The 16,382-nt window shown below is 36.6% G+C and overlaps 1 protein-coding gene across 5 annotated transcripts in view; it reads left to right on the top strand.

The window, feature by feature from the left end:
- The window catches only part of SLC7A2 (solute carrier family 7 member 2), a 62,093-nt gene that overhangs the window by 39,329 nt on the left and 6,382 nt on the right, over positions 1 to 16,382 (top strand). For 4 of the 5 annotated variants that reach the window (XM_054203663.1, XM_054203664.1, XM_054203660.1 and 1 more), the window contains 10 exons: positions 346 to 736; positions 1,938 to 2,093; positions 5,417 to 5,582; positions 6,149 to 6,285; positions 6,977 to 7,199; positions 9,692 to 9,831; positions 13,641 to 13,743; positions 14,572 to 14,777; positions 15,083 to 15,249; positions 16,233 to 16,341. In XM_054203663.1, coding sequence (XP_054059638.1) covers positions 361 to 736; positions 1,938 to 2,093; positions 5,417 to 5,582; positions 6,149 to 6,285; positions 6,977 to 7,199; positions 9,692 to 9,831; positions 13,641 to 13,743; positions 14,572 to 14,777; positions 15,083 to 15,249; positions 16,233 to 16,341 — 1,783 coding nt within the window. In that variant the 5' untranslated portion in view covers positions 346 to 360. Of the gene's footprint in view, positions 1 to 345; positions 737 to 1,937; positions 2,094 to 5,416; positions 5,583 to 6,148; positions 6,286 to 6,976; positions 7,200 to 9,691; positions 9,832 to 10,240; positions 10,378 to 13,640; positions 13,744 to 14,571; positions 14,778 to 15,082; positions 15,250 to 16,232; positions 16,342 to 16,382 lie in introns of all 5 variants that reach the window. The other variant, XM_054203661.1, reaches the window with a different exon arrangement.

Genomic DNA, 16,382 nt, shown 5'->3' with positions numbered 1-16,382 from the left:
GAGATAATAGACATCTGTTCTGGTTCTGGTTTACAAATGGTTAAGAAGTGGCCATTAGCAGATAAAGAGAAACAATTTCTTCTTTTTTACAGCGGTGTAGTAAACCTAATGATAATGGATATCTTTCCCTGGGGAAACAAGTGCTAAATATAAAATTAGGGATACTGAATTCCTAATTTCTTCCTGGTTAAAAAGTACGTGCCAGCTCATTTAATGTCGCAGAAGGGTGTAAATATATTAATTAGTAGGTGTGATTAAAGTTCTTCATGCAAATAAGTTTTTTCTTTGTTTTTCACCAGTGTCTATGCTACCTTTTATGTACTGTAATAATTTCTTTTATTTCAGAGCTCTACATTCACCATGTTGCCCTGCGGACCAGCTTTGTCCTTTGTTCGGTGTCTGGTGCGGAAGAAGAACGTCAGTGGTGAAAGCCTTGAGGACTCCAAGTTGTGCCGATGCTTGTCGACGGTGGACCTTATCGCCCTGGGAGTAGGAAGTACCCTTGGTGCTGGTGTTTATGTCCTTGCTGGAGAAGTAGCCAAATCCGATTCTGGACCCAGCATCGTTGTTTCTTTCCTCATTGCTGCACTGGCATCTGTGATGGCGGGTCTCTGCTATGCCGAGTTTGGTGCTCGCGTCCCCAAGACTGGTTCTGCCTATTTGTATACTTACGTAACTGTCGGTGAACTCTGGGCTTTTATCACTGGTTGGAATCTCATTTTATCCTATGTTATAGGTAAGATTAAGAAACAACACAGGTCTCAAGACAGACATATCATACAGATTTGGGTCTGTCTTTCTATTCTGTCTCTGTACTTAGCTACTATTGCTTTTTACTCCTGCTGGGATCAAATAACCAAGGTAATTGGATTAGGTTATTTCCTCTTGCGCATCACCATTGCAAACAGTTTTTTTCCAAGAAGCTTTTGTAAACAGTGTGTCTTCAGCAACATGAACTGCATACCTTGTATGAAAATAGTGTCAGACAATTCTGTGGTGCACAAGAATAAACAGAACTTTTTTGCTGCCTTTGGTCAGCAAGAATAATTTCAGTGACATCAATAAGCATATGTATTTCTGAATATACACCGCAAGGACATTTACAGGGACCTCATCACTATCGTTTCTCATTTTGTGAGATACTAACTAACTTGTTACTATAACCTCATGCTAATTAAATGGTGTCCTATCATGTAATCCCATAAAATACAAAGTTGATCAGATCTGAATAAAATCAATGCTTTTATGGCAGATGTTGAAATAGCAATTTCATTGCTTTAGCAGAGACAACGTTTTTTGATTCAAAACATTTTCTTCCAGACGTACGTGTTCCAAGCATCCATTATATTGTGTATAAGCGCACCTAGCTCTATATGTATACCTCACTACGGGACTGTTGCCCAAATCACTACAAAATCAATATGCCTGAATATTGTATTGAAGTGTATTTCATGATGGTAAAAATAAGGGAGAGTATTAGTCTTAAGTACTGCCTCCAGCCATATACATCTTCCTAGTGATTTTTTTTGCTTTACTTCCAGGTGAACAAACTTTCTTTCATGTTCTTTCTTAAAACTGCTTTCTTACATTGCTTTATATTGTTTAACATACACCACATTGTAACTTTAGAAATAAGTGTCTTCCAGAATGACAACAAATATAAATGATACAGAAATAATTTCTGCAATATTTTGGGAATAAATGAGGTACAAATTTGTGTATTTTAGTTGTAGAATAATATGTTATCATTTAACTATGTAGAAAAATTCTAAAATGTTAAAATCCCTTGGCAGAAAAAATAATACATCACTGTTTTAACACAAGCTCTGCTTTTTAAAATGCAAGTAGCAACACGCTTAGTTTTATTTCCTTTTCAGTACAAGTAACTGTATTCTTGTATGTACGCCAAGCTCTAAACATACATGTCTTTTATGAAGGTACATCAAGCGTAGCAAGAGCCTGGAGTGGCACCTTTGACGAACTTCTTGGAAAACAGATTGGTCATTTCTTCAGAACCTACTTCAAAATGAATTACTCTGGGCTAGCGGAGTATCCTGACTTCTTTGCTGTATTCCTTATACTGCTTTTATCAGGTAAGACACATATGTGGCTTCATTTATGGCGGTTGTTATGTCAGAGTGTTTCTCACAGACAAAAATGCTAAACTGTAGTTTGTGTTTTATCAGAAATACGTTTATAATGTCCGAGATATTTATATGTGCATGTGTATTGACACAATGACTTTGTGAATTAAATTTATACAATGTGATTTTCATGTGTACCGCCTTCTTTTTTTTGACGATGAGAGATGAAATAATCAATTGTCAGTACTTTGTCATAAAACGCATGATACAGATTGATGATAACATGAAAATTAACAGTTTTGTGTGGTTTTTATGGCTTTATTGCTGGTGAATGCTTTCAGAGGGGCCTTGAGGTTAAACTTAATGTGATGTGCTCTCCTTAAATCACATATTGTGGGTATTGGTAAGGGTTTTTTTCTCTCTAAATTGTTAACTTATTCAGTATAAAATAACTTTACCCTTTCTAAGTCTTCAAAAGAATTGTCTAGCCTAGAACTTGTTTGAGCTAAAGGGCACTCCAAGCTACTGGCATGGCCCAACAGACCAGTTTGAAACCTGAGTAAAGCCTTTCATGGCTGCTCCACTCAGTTCTGTTTCTTTTACATCTTTATTCATGTATCGTGTTTCTAAATTACAAAAATTGACACCAGCTTTTTGAGGGATTGGGAAGCCCCAAAATTGACACCAGCTTTTTGAGGGATTGGGAAGCCCCAAAATACTGCAACTTATTTGTATGTTTGCATTTAACAATTGCTTTCTCCAAGGAAACATTCTTACTGCCACCAGGAGAGAAGGAAGCAGTATGTGTATTTTAAAGTGTATAGTTTGTTTTCAGCAAGTACTACAAGTATTTCAGTATTCAGTAGAGGTCTTACTCATATCTCAAATATTTATTGTGTTCAGTCTCTCTTTAGCATACAACATCAGGAGCTTTTCTTCTCTGGAAGGTAAAACTGATAAGCTATATGGGTATGACCTTCTGTTCTCTTGTTCTGTTATGAGGGGCTTTTTTGGACTCGCTACTTGGGGAAGTATTTCCATTCAACCCCTAAGGCCAGAATGAGCGGCCAGTGCATCCTAAGCTTTTATTAGGTCTCTGTACATAAAAACATGAGCTCCTACAGTAGCAAGCCTTGATTTATGGCTGTGGTTGTATCTTCATATTTTCCTTCTGCTCTTTTGGTTTTGTTTGTTTTACTAGAAGAAATGAGTGAACAGAAAATACATAAGATGCTGAAATCCTCATTTGAAAAATGTTTGAGAACTACATTATTTGAAAGATTTAGGATGTTCCTGCACTGTGACTCGCATTGCAGTGTAGGTATTCCCAAGCTTTCTCAGCACCCATACTTCCAGAAATTTTACCCAAAATTTTTGAGGTGGTTGTCACTAATGTAAGCCACAAGAAAGTAGCAAAAGTAGAGTGGAATCTTGAGGAAGTTAATTGTTCAATTGTAGAATATTAGTCAAATGCATTAATTTTGTAGAAGTTTTTAAAATAAATGCCTTGAGATTCAGAAGAATTTCATGCTTGCAAGCAGAACATGCTTTGTGAATTATCAGCACTACCAGTTGGTGCTGAGGTCCCTGTGTCTGCACTTAGGAAGATCCGGGAGTTTACTAGACCACCTTTAGTCCAGCGTCCTGCCAGGCGTGTGGTTCAAAGTTGCCTGTAGGACCAGTGCAAACCTTTATGTCTTGAGGAGCGATGGGACTGAATTCGGTATAGCCGGAATGGACCTCTCATTTGCACCCTCTCCAAAGGAAGGAGTCAAAACCCAACCTTTTGAAAAGCAGAGCACTCCACAAACCAAGCTATAAAATGATAGTGTAGATGCTGCCATTTTATATCTGTTTTCTCCATTGCCATTGCTGCTTCCTAATATCAGTAGTACAGATTCTTGATAGAAGAGGAAAAGTTTCTCCTGTGGTTCTCCACTGCTCCCGAGTTTTCATTTCTGTCCTGTCTTTTCATCCTCACCGTCATTCCTTCTTCACTTCTCTTGTGCTTGTGCTGCGAGTTACCTCTCCAGGTCTCTGTGGAAAGCAGCTGAACCACCAGTGAATTAACTGGGCAGAATTCACCGCTGCTGAGAGGAGGGGCGGTGGGGATGGCTCAGGGCTGTGTAGGCTGAGCGTGATACGGTAATTGGATTCTGAGCGGCACAAAGCTGAATCATAGGAGTAGCAGATGATGTTTTACGGAAAATGTTATGTGCTAAGCACAAGGGAAAGTCCACAGAAATCTGTTTTGGTTTTTTTTTTTCTTCCCTACTGAGAGGACTTAGAAAAAATGTACATATACTATATTTCATACTGCATCAGGCTGATTGAGACACTGCTTTCTTCAGAGAAACTAAGCTAATGAAAGCGTACAGCTATTTCCAATAAAAATGCCATTGTTGAAGAAAACTTGAGCAGCTCATATGATAACTTGTGCGCTATGATAAGATACTAAACGGCTCATTAGCAGAGTTGGACATTTTTTGGACATTATGTTGAGAGGCTTAAAATTTTCAGACTTAATCTCTAAATAATGAGGCAAAGTATGTACGTGATATTAGTGGAAACGCTTAGAGTGCAAAGAACCTGTGGAGGCTTTCCCATTGTATTTAATTTTTCCTAATCTGGTCACTGCCTGCTCTTCCATTAAACTGTTAGTATACTTACGGCTGTTACAAATCTAATGACACAGTAGGATCCTGATGGAATAACTTTCACATTGTTTAAATGCACTACTCTGCAACCTAAGGCATGTGTATTTTGTATCAGACTTTTTTTCTAGAATCTCTACAAATCAGTGTTTATGAAGAGGTGTGCATTTCTGTTAAAGGTTTTATTAATGAGCTAGGAAACGGGACTCTCACTCTATGGCTGATATGCCCCGAAAAACTTAGAGTGAACAGATCACATTATAAATCTAATAATTTTTATTATCTTATGAATCTAATGAGTAATTGTTCTGTACAGAATGGATTCTACTAATCTGTTTTCACTAAGCATAGAATTCTTATACCTATTTTTGCTCCACTGCATAAAATAGAGGCATGAATTGGAATCTCAGAAAAGCAGTAAGTAACAATTGCTTAAAATAATTTTAAATACTTAGAGAATATAATTAAAGAAGCATCCTGTTTTATGGTTTCCAAAACCTTTGTCTATTGCCATGCTGTCAAAGAGTCTTGTAAATTGGTGCTACAGCTTTTTGAAAGTATAAAATCTAGTGCTTTTTTTTCGTATTATTCACAGTACTTTCATGTGTATCTTCTTTAAAATGCCATTTTATTAATTTAAGGGACTATTCACGTCTATAAAATATTTTTATTTTATAGGTCTTTTATCCTTTGGAGTAAAAGAATCTGCATGGGTGAATAAAATTTTCACTGCTATTAACATCTTGGTCCTACTCTTCGTTATGATTTCTGGTTTTGTGAAAGGAGATGTTGACAACTGGAAAATAAGTGAAGAATATCTCGTAAACCTCACTGCAGTAACAGAGTAATTATTTTTTAAAAAAATCAATTTACTTGCTCATATTCCAAGCAATTTTCTGTTATACTTGCTTTTGTGGTATTGCAGGTAATGTATCAACTAATAGCTCTGTTGCTGGGAATGATAAACTGTTTATTCTGTTAAAGATAGTTTTTTATTTTCTTGTTTGTAGTTTCCTTTAAAAAATCATCTTATTTCAATACTCTTGTCCGTAGCCATTTGAGAGGTTACTGGCTTCTCATCCTTAAGCCAAGTATTTACTGCAGTATGTGAATATGACGGCAAGAGTTACCTGTACCGTTAGTGTTTTAATATGTCTTGCTGCAAACTGCAAAGTAAGATGATAGTTACTTGATTTGGGCATTCTTCCATTTACTGTTATTTTTGTCTTTTTTTACAAGCACTGACATGAACATGTCTTCTCGTGCAGTTTTGCAAACCAGAACTCTGTCTTGACAAGAGCGTTTTAACATGTTTTTCCAGAGGGAGGGTGGAGGAGGATGCACGTGTTTGTCCTACCAATAATAACAAAAAAATAAGTTCTTTTTGTGCTGTGTTTTTGTTCTTCATAGGAATTGCTCATCCTATGAGAATGTGACAAGTATGTATGGGAGCGGTGGCTTTATGCCATATGGTTTCACAGGAACATTGGCTGGTGCTGCAACCTGTTTTTACGCTTTTGTAGGATTTGATTGCATTGCAACAACTGGTATAGTATTTATATGTCTGTGTATAGCTGTATAAGTATACATGTATCATATGCTATTTTTGTAAAAAAAACCCACACAAACAACATAACAGTCTGTCTACTGTTTGTCCTTTGCTTTCTCCTAAACCTCCTTCAGTCCATGTAGAATGAGTCTGAGTTCATTCCTGAATGTGGCTGTTGTTCTGGGAGGAAGGAGGAGATTTTACTTATTTTATTTCTGTTCTAAAGAAATTAATTGTTGCTTTCTAAGGCTGGGAAGTGCTTAGTAGACAATTTTTTCTGCCCAAATCATGTTAATCACCTGCTCACTTTCACAGTTCTTTGAGATGAGGTATCTTTCTTAAAGGCTGGCTTATATATGGCTAATAGGGAACCATAGAATCATATGAGTACATTGAACTTTTAAATCGTAGGTAAATAAATAGAAATGATGGTCTTCAAGTACTCTAAATATAGAATGTATTTTACGTCCTTTGGTTTACCTCTATTCTTTAATGCTATTTCTGACAACAAAATATTGAGTTTTGTTTTGTGTCACTAAGCTTTTTATTATACAGACTTTTAAAACTTCTATTACAAATACAATTCCCATGGCTTAGAATAACAACCGATTTGTATTTGATGCTACTTTTTAAAGCTGAAGGTGGAAATGAAGAATTTTTGGTGGGGCGTTTTTCCTTCCTTTTTTCAGGAGAAGAGGTCAAGAATCCTCAGAAAGCCATACCCATAGGAATTGTGGTGTCCCTGCTGGTCTGCTTCACGGCCTATTTTGGGGTTTCAGCTGCACTGACGCTCATGATGCCGTACTATCTACTAGATGAGAAAAGTCCTCTGCCAGTAGCATTTGAATACGTCGGATGGGGTCCTGCGAAATATGTTGTAGCAGTAGGATCGCTCTGTGCTTTATCCACAAGGTAAAGACATTGAAATACTAATTTTATTGGCAAAAGCTGATGGATAATATATGACATTTAAATATATGTTCATGCATTCATTTTGAAGGCTCAGTTCATGCAAAGGATTAGCAATAAGTCTTATAAGCATGGTTTAGACTTACGCAGGTCTTGATCACAGCAGGTACATTAATTCCTTTTTTAAACTTTACTGTTATTGAACTCTACCTCTTTGGCTCATTACCCAACAGTTTTTTATTAAAATATATATTTTCAGACATATGACCTGCAAGTAATCTTTGTTAACTGATAAAATAAATCTCACCCATTTTGTCCTTTCTTGCTGTCCATTCCCAATGACTCAGCAGCTTTATGGGCTCTGTGTATTTGCAGGCAAAATTGAAGAGATGATTAACTAGCTCCACTCCTCATCTTCGTTGCCTGTCTCTGTTTTCCTCCAGTAGCCAGTCTGTCTTCTGACATCATCCCTTCCTGTGGTTTCTGTGTGGGTATTTGAGATGTAGAAAATATGATAATTTATTCCCCTTTGTGAAACTGTGGATGTAACCTTACCTTAAAGTGTTATTTTGATTCAAAAGATCAGGGAGGGCATGAGAGATATTAGTGTCTCATGTAGTATAAATACTTCCATAGAATAGAACATTGCTTGATATTGAATTTAGGAATAGAAAAATGCTGATGCCAGTCTTCTACCTGAGCATATGTAGGTAAGGAGTCATTTATGGGAGCCTCAGTGGTGAGAACACTGGCTGCTCTTCCACCAGGGAAAATGACGTGCCTAACTCTAAGCACTAATTAAGCGCCAATGCCAACAGTACTCTGAGATAACCCTGTAAGCATTAGCTTGAAGAAGATGAGCATGCTAACTGTGGACAGTGGTTTAAAGGAAAGGAGTATTTTGATGTAGGAGGGGACAGAAAAAGGATATAGCTCCAGAATGACATGAAAAGAATTGTAAGGCTGACTGAACAATGTCATAGTTACACGGTTAATTCTGGGGTTATAGTTATTTTCTATCTAGTTGTCCTGGTCCCCTCACTTTGGAGGGTTTTACTGAATTTTTCCTCTATATTTGTAAATAGTAAAAGTGATATATAAGCAGAAACTAGATTAAAGAAATTAATACTGGACAACAAAATGAACGGAGATGGCAAAATGCTTTTTCAGAAATTTGAACTGCTGTTCCCCTTTACCAGTGTATTCTGAAGAATAATATTTACTCATATGGAGAGTCTGTTGACTGATGTCAGTTTAGAACAAAACAAAAGAAATTGTATTTCATATTCCTCAGTTATAAAGGTATAATTAAGACAAAAAGTTGGGCTCATTGCTTTTGGTCCATATAGTTGCCTCTTATTACGTTACGTTGTGAACTTGTTTCCTCAGGGTAAAGATGTTTGTTAATATTTCTGTTATTTAAGTGAATGTACTTAAAGAGGGGTAGCATAAATAAATTTTACAAAGCCACAACAGCAAAAAAATGGGCAGTAGATTTTAACAGTATCCGTATTTGAAAAATCAATTGTCACCCTGGTTTAGGAAACATTCTTTTTTGGAAGGGACATTCATACATCAAAATCAGTTCATGTGCAATGAAACTTATCTCGTGTGTCTAACCTCAGCACTTGTGGTTCACGAGCATTACTGGAGGTACTTAGCATCTGTGGTATGTAAAAGCTGTGCCTTCTGTAAGTGATATAGTCGATTCCCTAAATTAAGAAAGGCAACCATTCACCTGGTTAAAAATTAGTGTGCTTGCTGCAGAGATTATACTGGCTATGACTTTGCCTTTTGTCCTTTCAATGTTTTTGGTTTTGTTAATTACAATTATTCTGCTTTGAGGGAAAGAAACCACCTAATTTGAGAAATATGTTGAAAAAGAGCTTCAAGTTATCAATGGTTTAAAAGCTTTCTATGTTCTGCTAATAACAAATCTAAATTAATTAGCTTTACTTCTTCAAAAAAAAAGAATGAGGCTTGGATAGAGTTGCTTTAATCAAAAGAAATAATGTGCCCAGATATAACTGTATAGTGCTTACTTTGAATTCCTGTTAATCAGCAGCCTCACGTGGAAATATGAAGTGTAAAAGATGCTGCTAATGCTTATTGATTTGCTGCTGCTGACTGACAGACTTTCTCCAGGAATACTAAAGCTTAATTGCATAGTTAGTGGGACCTGGAACATGTTCCTGATCCACTAATACCCAAGAACTACAGTGATGCAAGAGTTATTTTGCTAATCTGAATTTCCCCTGATGAAGCAATTCCATTATCTGAATTAAAAAAAAAAAAAGAAGCTATTGACTTTACAGTAAAATAAATTTCTATTTGTGTCTGATCTGTAGTATCTTGGGCTATGGGGCTTTCTGGTTTTTTCTTACAATCATAAATTTTGTTTCTATACATGCCATTAATTAACATTGTTTATCTTGTCCATGATACAACCCTGCATGAAATGTTTGCCATGTTGCATGTGTTTGCTTTTTACTCAGTCTTCTTGGATCCATTTTCCCAATGCCTCGTGTAATCTATGCTATGGCGAAGGATGGGTTGCTTTTCAAATGTCTAGCTCAAATCAATTCCAAAACGAAGACCCCACTAGTTGCTACTCTCTCGTCTGGTGCAGTAGCAGGTGAGACTAAGAGTTGATCCTTGTAAAGAAAGGTGCACTGCTAAACACGTTGCAGATATGGAAATAAACCACTGTTGTGCAGCTTTGATTTGCTTTGGGCTGAAATGATCAAATCAGATTGTCACCAGGTAAAGTAGGCTACCAGTAAAACTTTTCTCTGCCACAGATTTTGTATTTGTTGGTTAAACTCGAGTGCTTTCAAAGCCTAGGTTCAAAATAAACAACATCCCAAAACCAGGAACGTCAGTCAACCAAAATAAAAACCAAGAGCAGCAACACAGAGCCTAAACCAAAACTATACCCAAACCCATTAACTCTTCCAAGCTTTCTTTTTTGTGTAGTTGGGTTTACCAGTAAAGCATTGTGCTTTTAATAACCTGTATTTGAACTATACATTTTTCTGTTCTAGTCTTCTCGGCTCTATGTTCCCTTTGCCCCGAATTCTGTTTGCCATGGCACGCGATGGTTTACTCTTTAGTTTTCTTGCCAAAGTGAGTAAGAGGCAGGCACCAGTTTCTGCCACCTTGACAGCAGGGGTCATCTCTGGTAAGCTCTCAAAGCCCGTGTTACTTGAAACTGAGATTTAAACACTCTGTGCACGTGCATGGTACTTTATATTTTGGAAAAGAGCTGCTTGTTAACTTCCCTTGCATGTACAATGGGAATAAAATTACCAAGTAATCAAAGGGTGTAAGATCTCCAGATCATGCCAATCATGGTGGTGGTGATGATGTCCTTAATGTCACAGAATTGAAAATAACTTTTTTTTTTTAATATCGGCCTCTTGTATTGCGAATAAGCTTGTCACTTAATCTGGGTCCCTTAGGCTGATGACCTACTTATAGGGTTTCCTTGTCTGATGTACACCTATATATTATCACATCGGTAAAAAAACATCACCTTTTTATTATGAGACGTGAGAAAAAATTTCTACATTTGCAACAGGATCAACTTTCATGTTAAAATACAAAGATTTTTAAATTTTCTCCTAAAGAAAAAGGATTCTGTTTTTCTATAGGCTTACCAAATCATGGTTGAGGGGTATGTGTGTGTGTTGGGGGGTTAGGTGTGTATGAACATATATGTATGCACATACATGCCCACATATATTTTGGCAAAGCAGCATTTTGGGAGCTGTTGCCAACTCTTCACGTTTCACAAAGACAAATTTTTAACATACAGCTGTTTCACTTTTGTCCGTATTTCTTGCAGAGGTACATGTAGTTGTGCTCAAATTTCATTGTCATTTCAGGGGGATGTCTCATTACCCCGGAAAACTGGAGGCTCTAGAAGTATTTAGGTCCCTTCCGACCTATTGGATTCTATTTAACTCAAAGGCAAATAAATAAGTCTTAAAAGTAATTCAAATATGAAATACATGCCTTATAACATTTAGCAACCCTGGCTAAAATCGGTATCAATTAAGAGGTTCAGAACTGAGACTAAACTATCATTTATAGTCAGGGTCATCCTCAAATGCCTCAAGATTGGAACTGCTCACACCGTGTGCTTGACAATGACGTGGAAAGACTCAGTCATTGTCTGGGTAGTTCCCACATGAAGCACTATTGTTCCCTTTCCTTTAGTCAGAATACAAATAAATTGCTTAGAATTACTTTTATTGTTTTGACTATTATTATTTGCATTTATGTTATCGACTTTTCCCCCTAAAATAATTTGTAAGCGCAGTTACGTGGGATGAAACGAACATCTTTATCAAAAAAGCAGTAGTGATGAGGAGAAAGAAAACCGTGTTACCCAGCTGCTAAACTGATAAAATTATACAGCCCTGGTAATAGCTATGCAGCAGCCATCACTTGGACTGCTTGTAGACAGTTTAGGGAATTTGGTACGTCAACAACTCGCCTGAAGACAGCTTTATCTAGTGCTGGAGAAGGAGAAATTTCTTCTTCTATTTTTAAAAAGAGGCACATTTGTTAACTTGTGGTCATAAAGAGTTTTGCCAGAATGGTTACGGATGTATGCAACACCTCATATTACCTGACATGGACAGTTTCATAATTTTAAGAAATGTTAAGGAGATTAGATGTTTGGCCCCTTTATTGATGTTATCAGGTCAAGACCACAGCTGAGGCAATGGTCACATATTACTGATGGGACTTACCTTTTCACATGTGGTAATCGCGATTGTGAAACTCTGCACATAGTGAAATGTTTTGGTGTCAGTCCAAGGTTTCTTCACCATAAATTGTTCTACTGTTGTTTCTTACAATTGGAGTCGAATTAAGAGAGGTGGAAAAGCAATAGCGTGTCTTTTTTTTCTCTAAGTCAGAAACTTAGAGGAATTTTTCAGTTTGGTTCTAATGTAAAAGAATATTCTGGTCAAAGTAGCCTTTGGGAGACAGGGTTAAAAATTAAATGTAGCTATTGTACATGAGGTTATAGTAGGTTCTGTTTTTCCTCAGCTTTGCTTGCGTATGTGCTTTTGAGCATGCGAAGCAGTGAGGTATTCAGAAGTCTACCCCGTAAATGACTTCTTGGATTTAGGAACATCTACCATCATTAAAGAATAAAGGATGGTTTTCCTTCCTTCCTTGGAAAGGGAGACTCCCAGATGAAACAAAACTTCTGTAACAGAGCTGTCTTGTTTTCAGAAAACCATAATTTGCTTTCTCCTTCAGGATCAAATAAGAAGGGAATGTGTGTTTGTGCACTTATACACCTGTCTACAAATATATTAACAAAAACATAACATAAATATTATATATAAGTATTTCTGAATATAGAAAAAATGTGTGTGCATATACATACAGTGTATAAATGCTATGTTTAATAGTTTCTTTAGATGTTGAGATTACTGGTGATTGAAAAGATTAAGTGTTTTTAGATTCTTTCTGCATCTCAATAATGTTAATAAAATACAAAAATTTTAAGATGTTCTTTGACCGCATATATTTCAAATCAGTTAGCATTAGCCGTTCATTTAGTGATGGCTTGTGCTAATTTCTTTATGAGCTATGTGTGTCTGTGTGCAAACAGCACAGACAAAAAAGACATTCCAGAATCTCCAAAAGAATGCGGCATTAGCTTTTATATATACAAAGACTGTTATAATTACTCTCAGTGTCATGGAAGCTTCTGCCTCTGATTTCAGTGATCTTATGAATATTAAGTCCTGTGAGATTTTGCTGGCCTTTCCTGAAGGCCACTTGAACTTAACTTGTTTTTAGTAAGATAATAAATTTTAAAAACTCCACAAAATTATTTTATTCGAGACAACTCCTGAAAGTCCTCTTTACATAGAGTTCTTTCTCAGCTCAGCAGAAATTTTACATACTGGTCACTTACCGGGTTGGATATTTTTTCCCCAGTTTTGCAGTGGGATCCATCCTCTCAGCTGTTGCAGGATCTGAACCTCATTCTATAAAAATGTGTTTTTAATGTGGCTGCAATTCAACAAGCCATGTTTTTAAATACTTATGTCCAAATAAGTCCAATACGAATTGCTTGATTCTACAGCATGACTGTACGGCTCATCAGTGCGTATCTATATGATTGAGATTCCCAACTGTAGGGAATTAGGTTTGGGAAGGTTGGTGATGACTTAAAATATGCGTTTTTAAGGATTACCATGATTTCAATCATATCGCTCTCAGTAAAGCAGTGGACAGTTACACTGCAGACAGGTTTCAAAATCTTAGCTCTTAATATGTCTTAATATTAATCTTAGCACTTAATGGTTGGACTTGATGATCTTAAAGGACTTTTCCAACCTAAATGATTCTATAATTCTATGATTCTATGTCAGCCTCATATAAATTTTGCATTTTCTTTTTTTTTTTTTTTAGCTGTAATGGCATTTTTGTTTGACCTTAAGGCTTTAGTGGACATGATGTCTATTGGCACACTTCTTGCTTATTCCCTTGTGGCAATCTGTGTCCTCATTCTCAGGTGAGTCAAAACCAGGTAGTTCACAGGATGAACAAGTTCAAATAATTGCTTTGTGTTACCCTTGTCAGAAACCTAAGACCAGACAAGTGTTTCAAGATGTGGCAGCCCTAGAAGGAAGTGCAAATATTATCTCTCAAGGAGTGAGGTTGTCAGTAAGTTTTACTTGTCAGTAAAACTCTGGTATCTGCTCTGTTTGTAAAGCTACAGAATAATATTGATGTATTGGTAACTACAGCTCACTTTATTATGCATTGCTCTTGTTAACTTAAAAAGTCAGTCTTTCTTACTTGAGGCTAAGTCATTAACTTTGAAAAGTATAACAGCTTAAATTCGGCTCAAATTCAATGTTGCAATAATTTCTACTTTAAAATAGACAACTATTTTATCCCATAGTGACTTATTTAACATATGCATTTTTAAAAATACACTTAAATCCTAACAAAGCAGGTGTAAAATTTCAGTTTAGGCCAGTTAGTAGGCCTCTTACAGTATAAGAAGTCAGAAAGAAGCTCCCCAACCCTTCCCCTGCCGTTGACCAACAGACCCTGACCCCTCTTTTTGTATGAGACTCTTTATTTATCTGACCCATTGGTGCATTCACATAGCTTAAAAAACTGCCCAAAAAAATCCACAGACAAACACAGCAAAAAAGGGAGTTACCAGTTTGTTTACATATGATAGTGACTAATAATATATGCAGTTATAAATTAAGAAATTCTAAATCTTTACTGCAAAGAATTTGGTATTTAAAGGCATTCCTAGAATCATATTGCTTCAGATCCCAAAATAAGCTTAATTTTTTTATTATCCTGTTTGTTTTCTGCATAGGTACCAACCCAGTTTAAGTTATGAGCAACCAAAATATTCTCCAGAAAAAGCAGCTTTGGCTGCATCTGAAAGGGAATCTGCAGTGAGTGAATCACAGATAAATATGATACAGGAGAATCATTTCAGTCTTCAGGCCCTGATTAATCCATCCAGTTTACCTACCGAGCAGACTGCAACTACAGTTAACTTTTTGGTGGGTCTCTTAGGTAAGTATTCATCTGTCCAAACTCATATAATGCACTAACATTAATAATGGAATTTTATTAAAGCCAAATTAAAAATCCAGTGATAACACGCCTTCTTTCAGTCATAATTAATGTGACATTCTGCAGAATGCTTTTATACTTCTTGCTGGATCTAATCTGTAGTCTACTATATTTTCCTTTAATTAAACATTTTCACGATAATATTTCATACTTAAGACCTATCATTCTTCTTAAAAGTCATGTCCTCTCCAATGCAGAGATTAAGTGACCTCTTTCCCATTTCCATCATTTTGTTTTTCACACAGCTTTCGTGGTTTGTGCCTTGAGTGTCCTCGCTACTTACGGGATTGATTTCATTGCTAACTTGGAGCCCTGGAGTATTGGCCTTCTTGCTGCGTTGGTGGCATCCTTCATAGTCACCATTCTCCTCATCCAAAGGCAGCCTCAGAACCAGCAGAAAGTGGCCTTTATGGTGAATAACATATTCTCTATGTTATTCTCTAATGAGAGGTTTGGATTGATTCTAACAAGTGGGAGAGGGGCAGAAAGAGAGAGATGGTCCTTTTTCAGGCAGTCTTTCATTACTACACTGCCACTGTTGCAGTTTTTTTGGTGAAGGTAAGGGTAGCAGACACTCACGGCTGAATCATGGGCATGTGCAGTCCAGTCCAGATCTTCCCAGGACTAGAGAAAGAGTTTCCTTGCCCACAGACCAAAAACCCTGACATGTATCGGAGCACGGCTGCAGAAAGTGGCTGTACCACTGATGTTGGTGCAAACAGCTGCCATTACAACTACTGGATCTGACAGCACAGATCTTCTAGGTATTCTTTTAGACATGTCCCCAAAGTGCACAGTGCTGAGACCCAAGTAATTATAGACCTCAATTTAAGCACTTAGAAACTGGAAGATAATTCAGAAACCGATTAGTGTGCAGTCACTTGTCTGTGTTGTGTGCAGTGGTTTGGACCGCAATACAGTTTGTATCTCCCAGAGTATACTCCTTTCAGTTTGAGCTTTCACTTATGTTATAAGATCAGTTATTCGATGGAGTATTCAATGGAAATAATGAAGTATAGTGATGAAGGTCAAGGAATCTGATGGAACTGGGGGGGAGCAATTCAGAAAGGAAGAATATATAAAAATATGCAAATAATATTTTTCAGCTGTAGATTCAGGAATTCATTAGTATACGTTCAGCACAAACTGGAAAGTTTTTTTCCACAGCCTTAGAGAATATATTTTAAAAAATAATTTATTTTAAAAGTTTAAGATATGTATAAAATAGTGGTTAAGCCGATTGAGAAAGAAAATTTCACTGGATTTCAAGAAGAAAATTTTCCTATTCTTTTTTAGTGAGTGGATGTATTACCTTTAGTTTGTTTTCTATAACTGAAATGTGACATGCAAGAAATGACGTTTAGTGCTACAGACATATTAAATATTTCCTTTTAGGTTCCACTATTGCCATTTTTGCCATCATTCAGTATCCTGGTAAATATTTACTTGATGGTACAATTAAGTGGAGACACTTGGATCAGATTTAGCTTCTGGATGGCACTTGGTAGGTATTTCTGTTCATTTACGTTAGGACTAGTGAATCCC

The sequence above is a fragment of the Rissa tridactyla genome, chromosome 5, assembly GCF_028500815.1.
Source record: "Rissa tridactyla isolate bRisTri1 chromosome 5, bRisTri1.patW.cur.20221130, whole genome shotgun sequence".
Classification (NCBI taxonomy): Eukaryota; Metazoa; Chordata; class Aves; order Charadriiformes; family Laridae; genus Rissa; species Rissa tridactyla.
The sequence above is the reverse complement of the archived record's forward strand: the minus strand, read 5'-3'. Positions and strand labels throughout refer to the sequence as shown.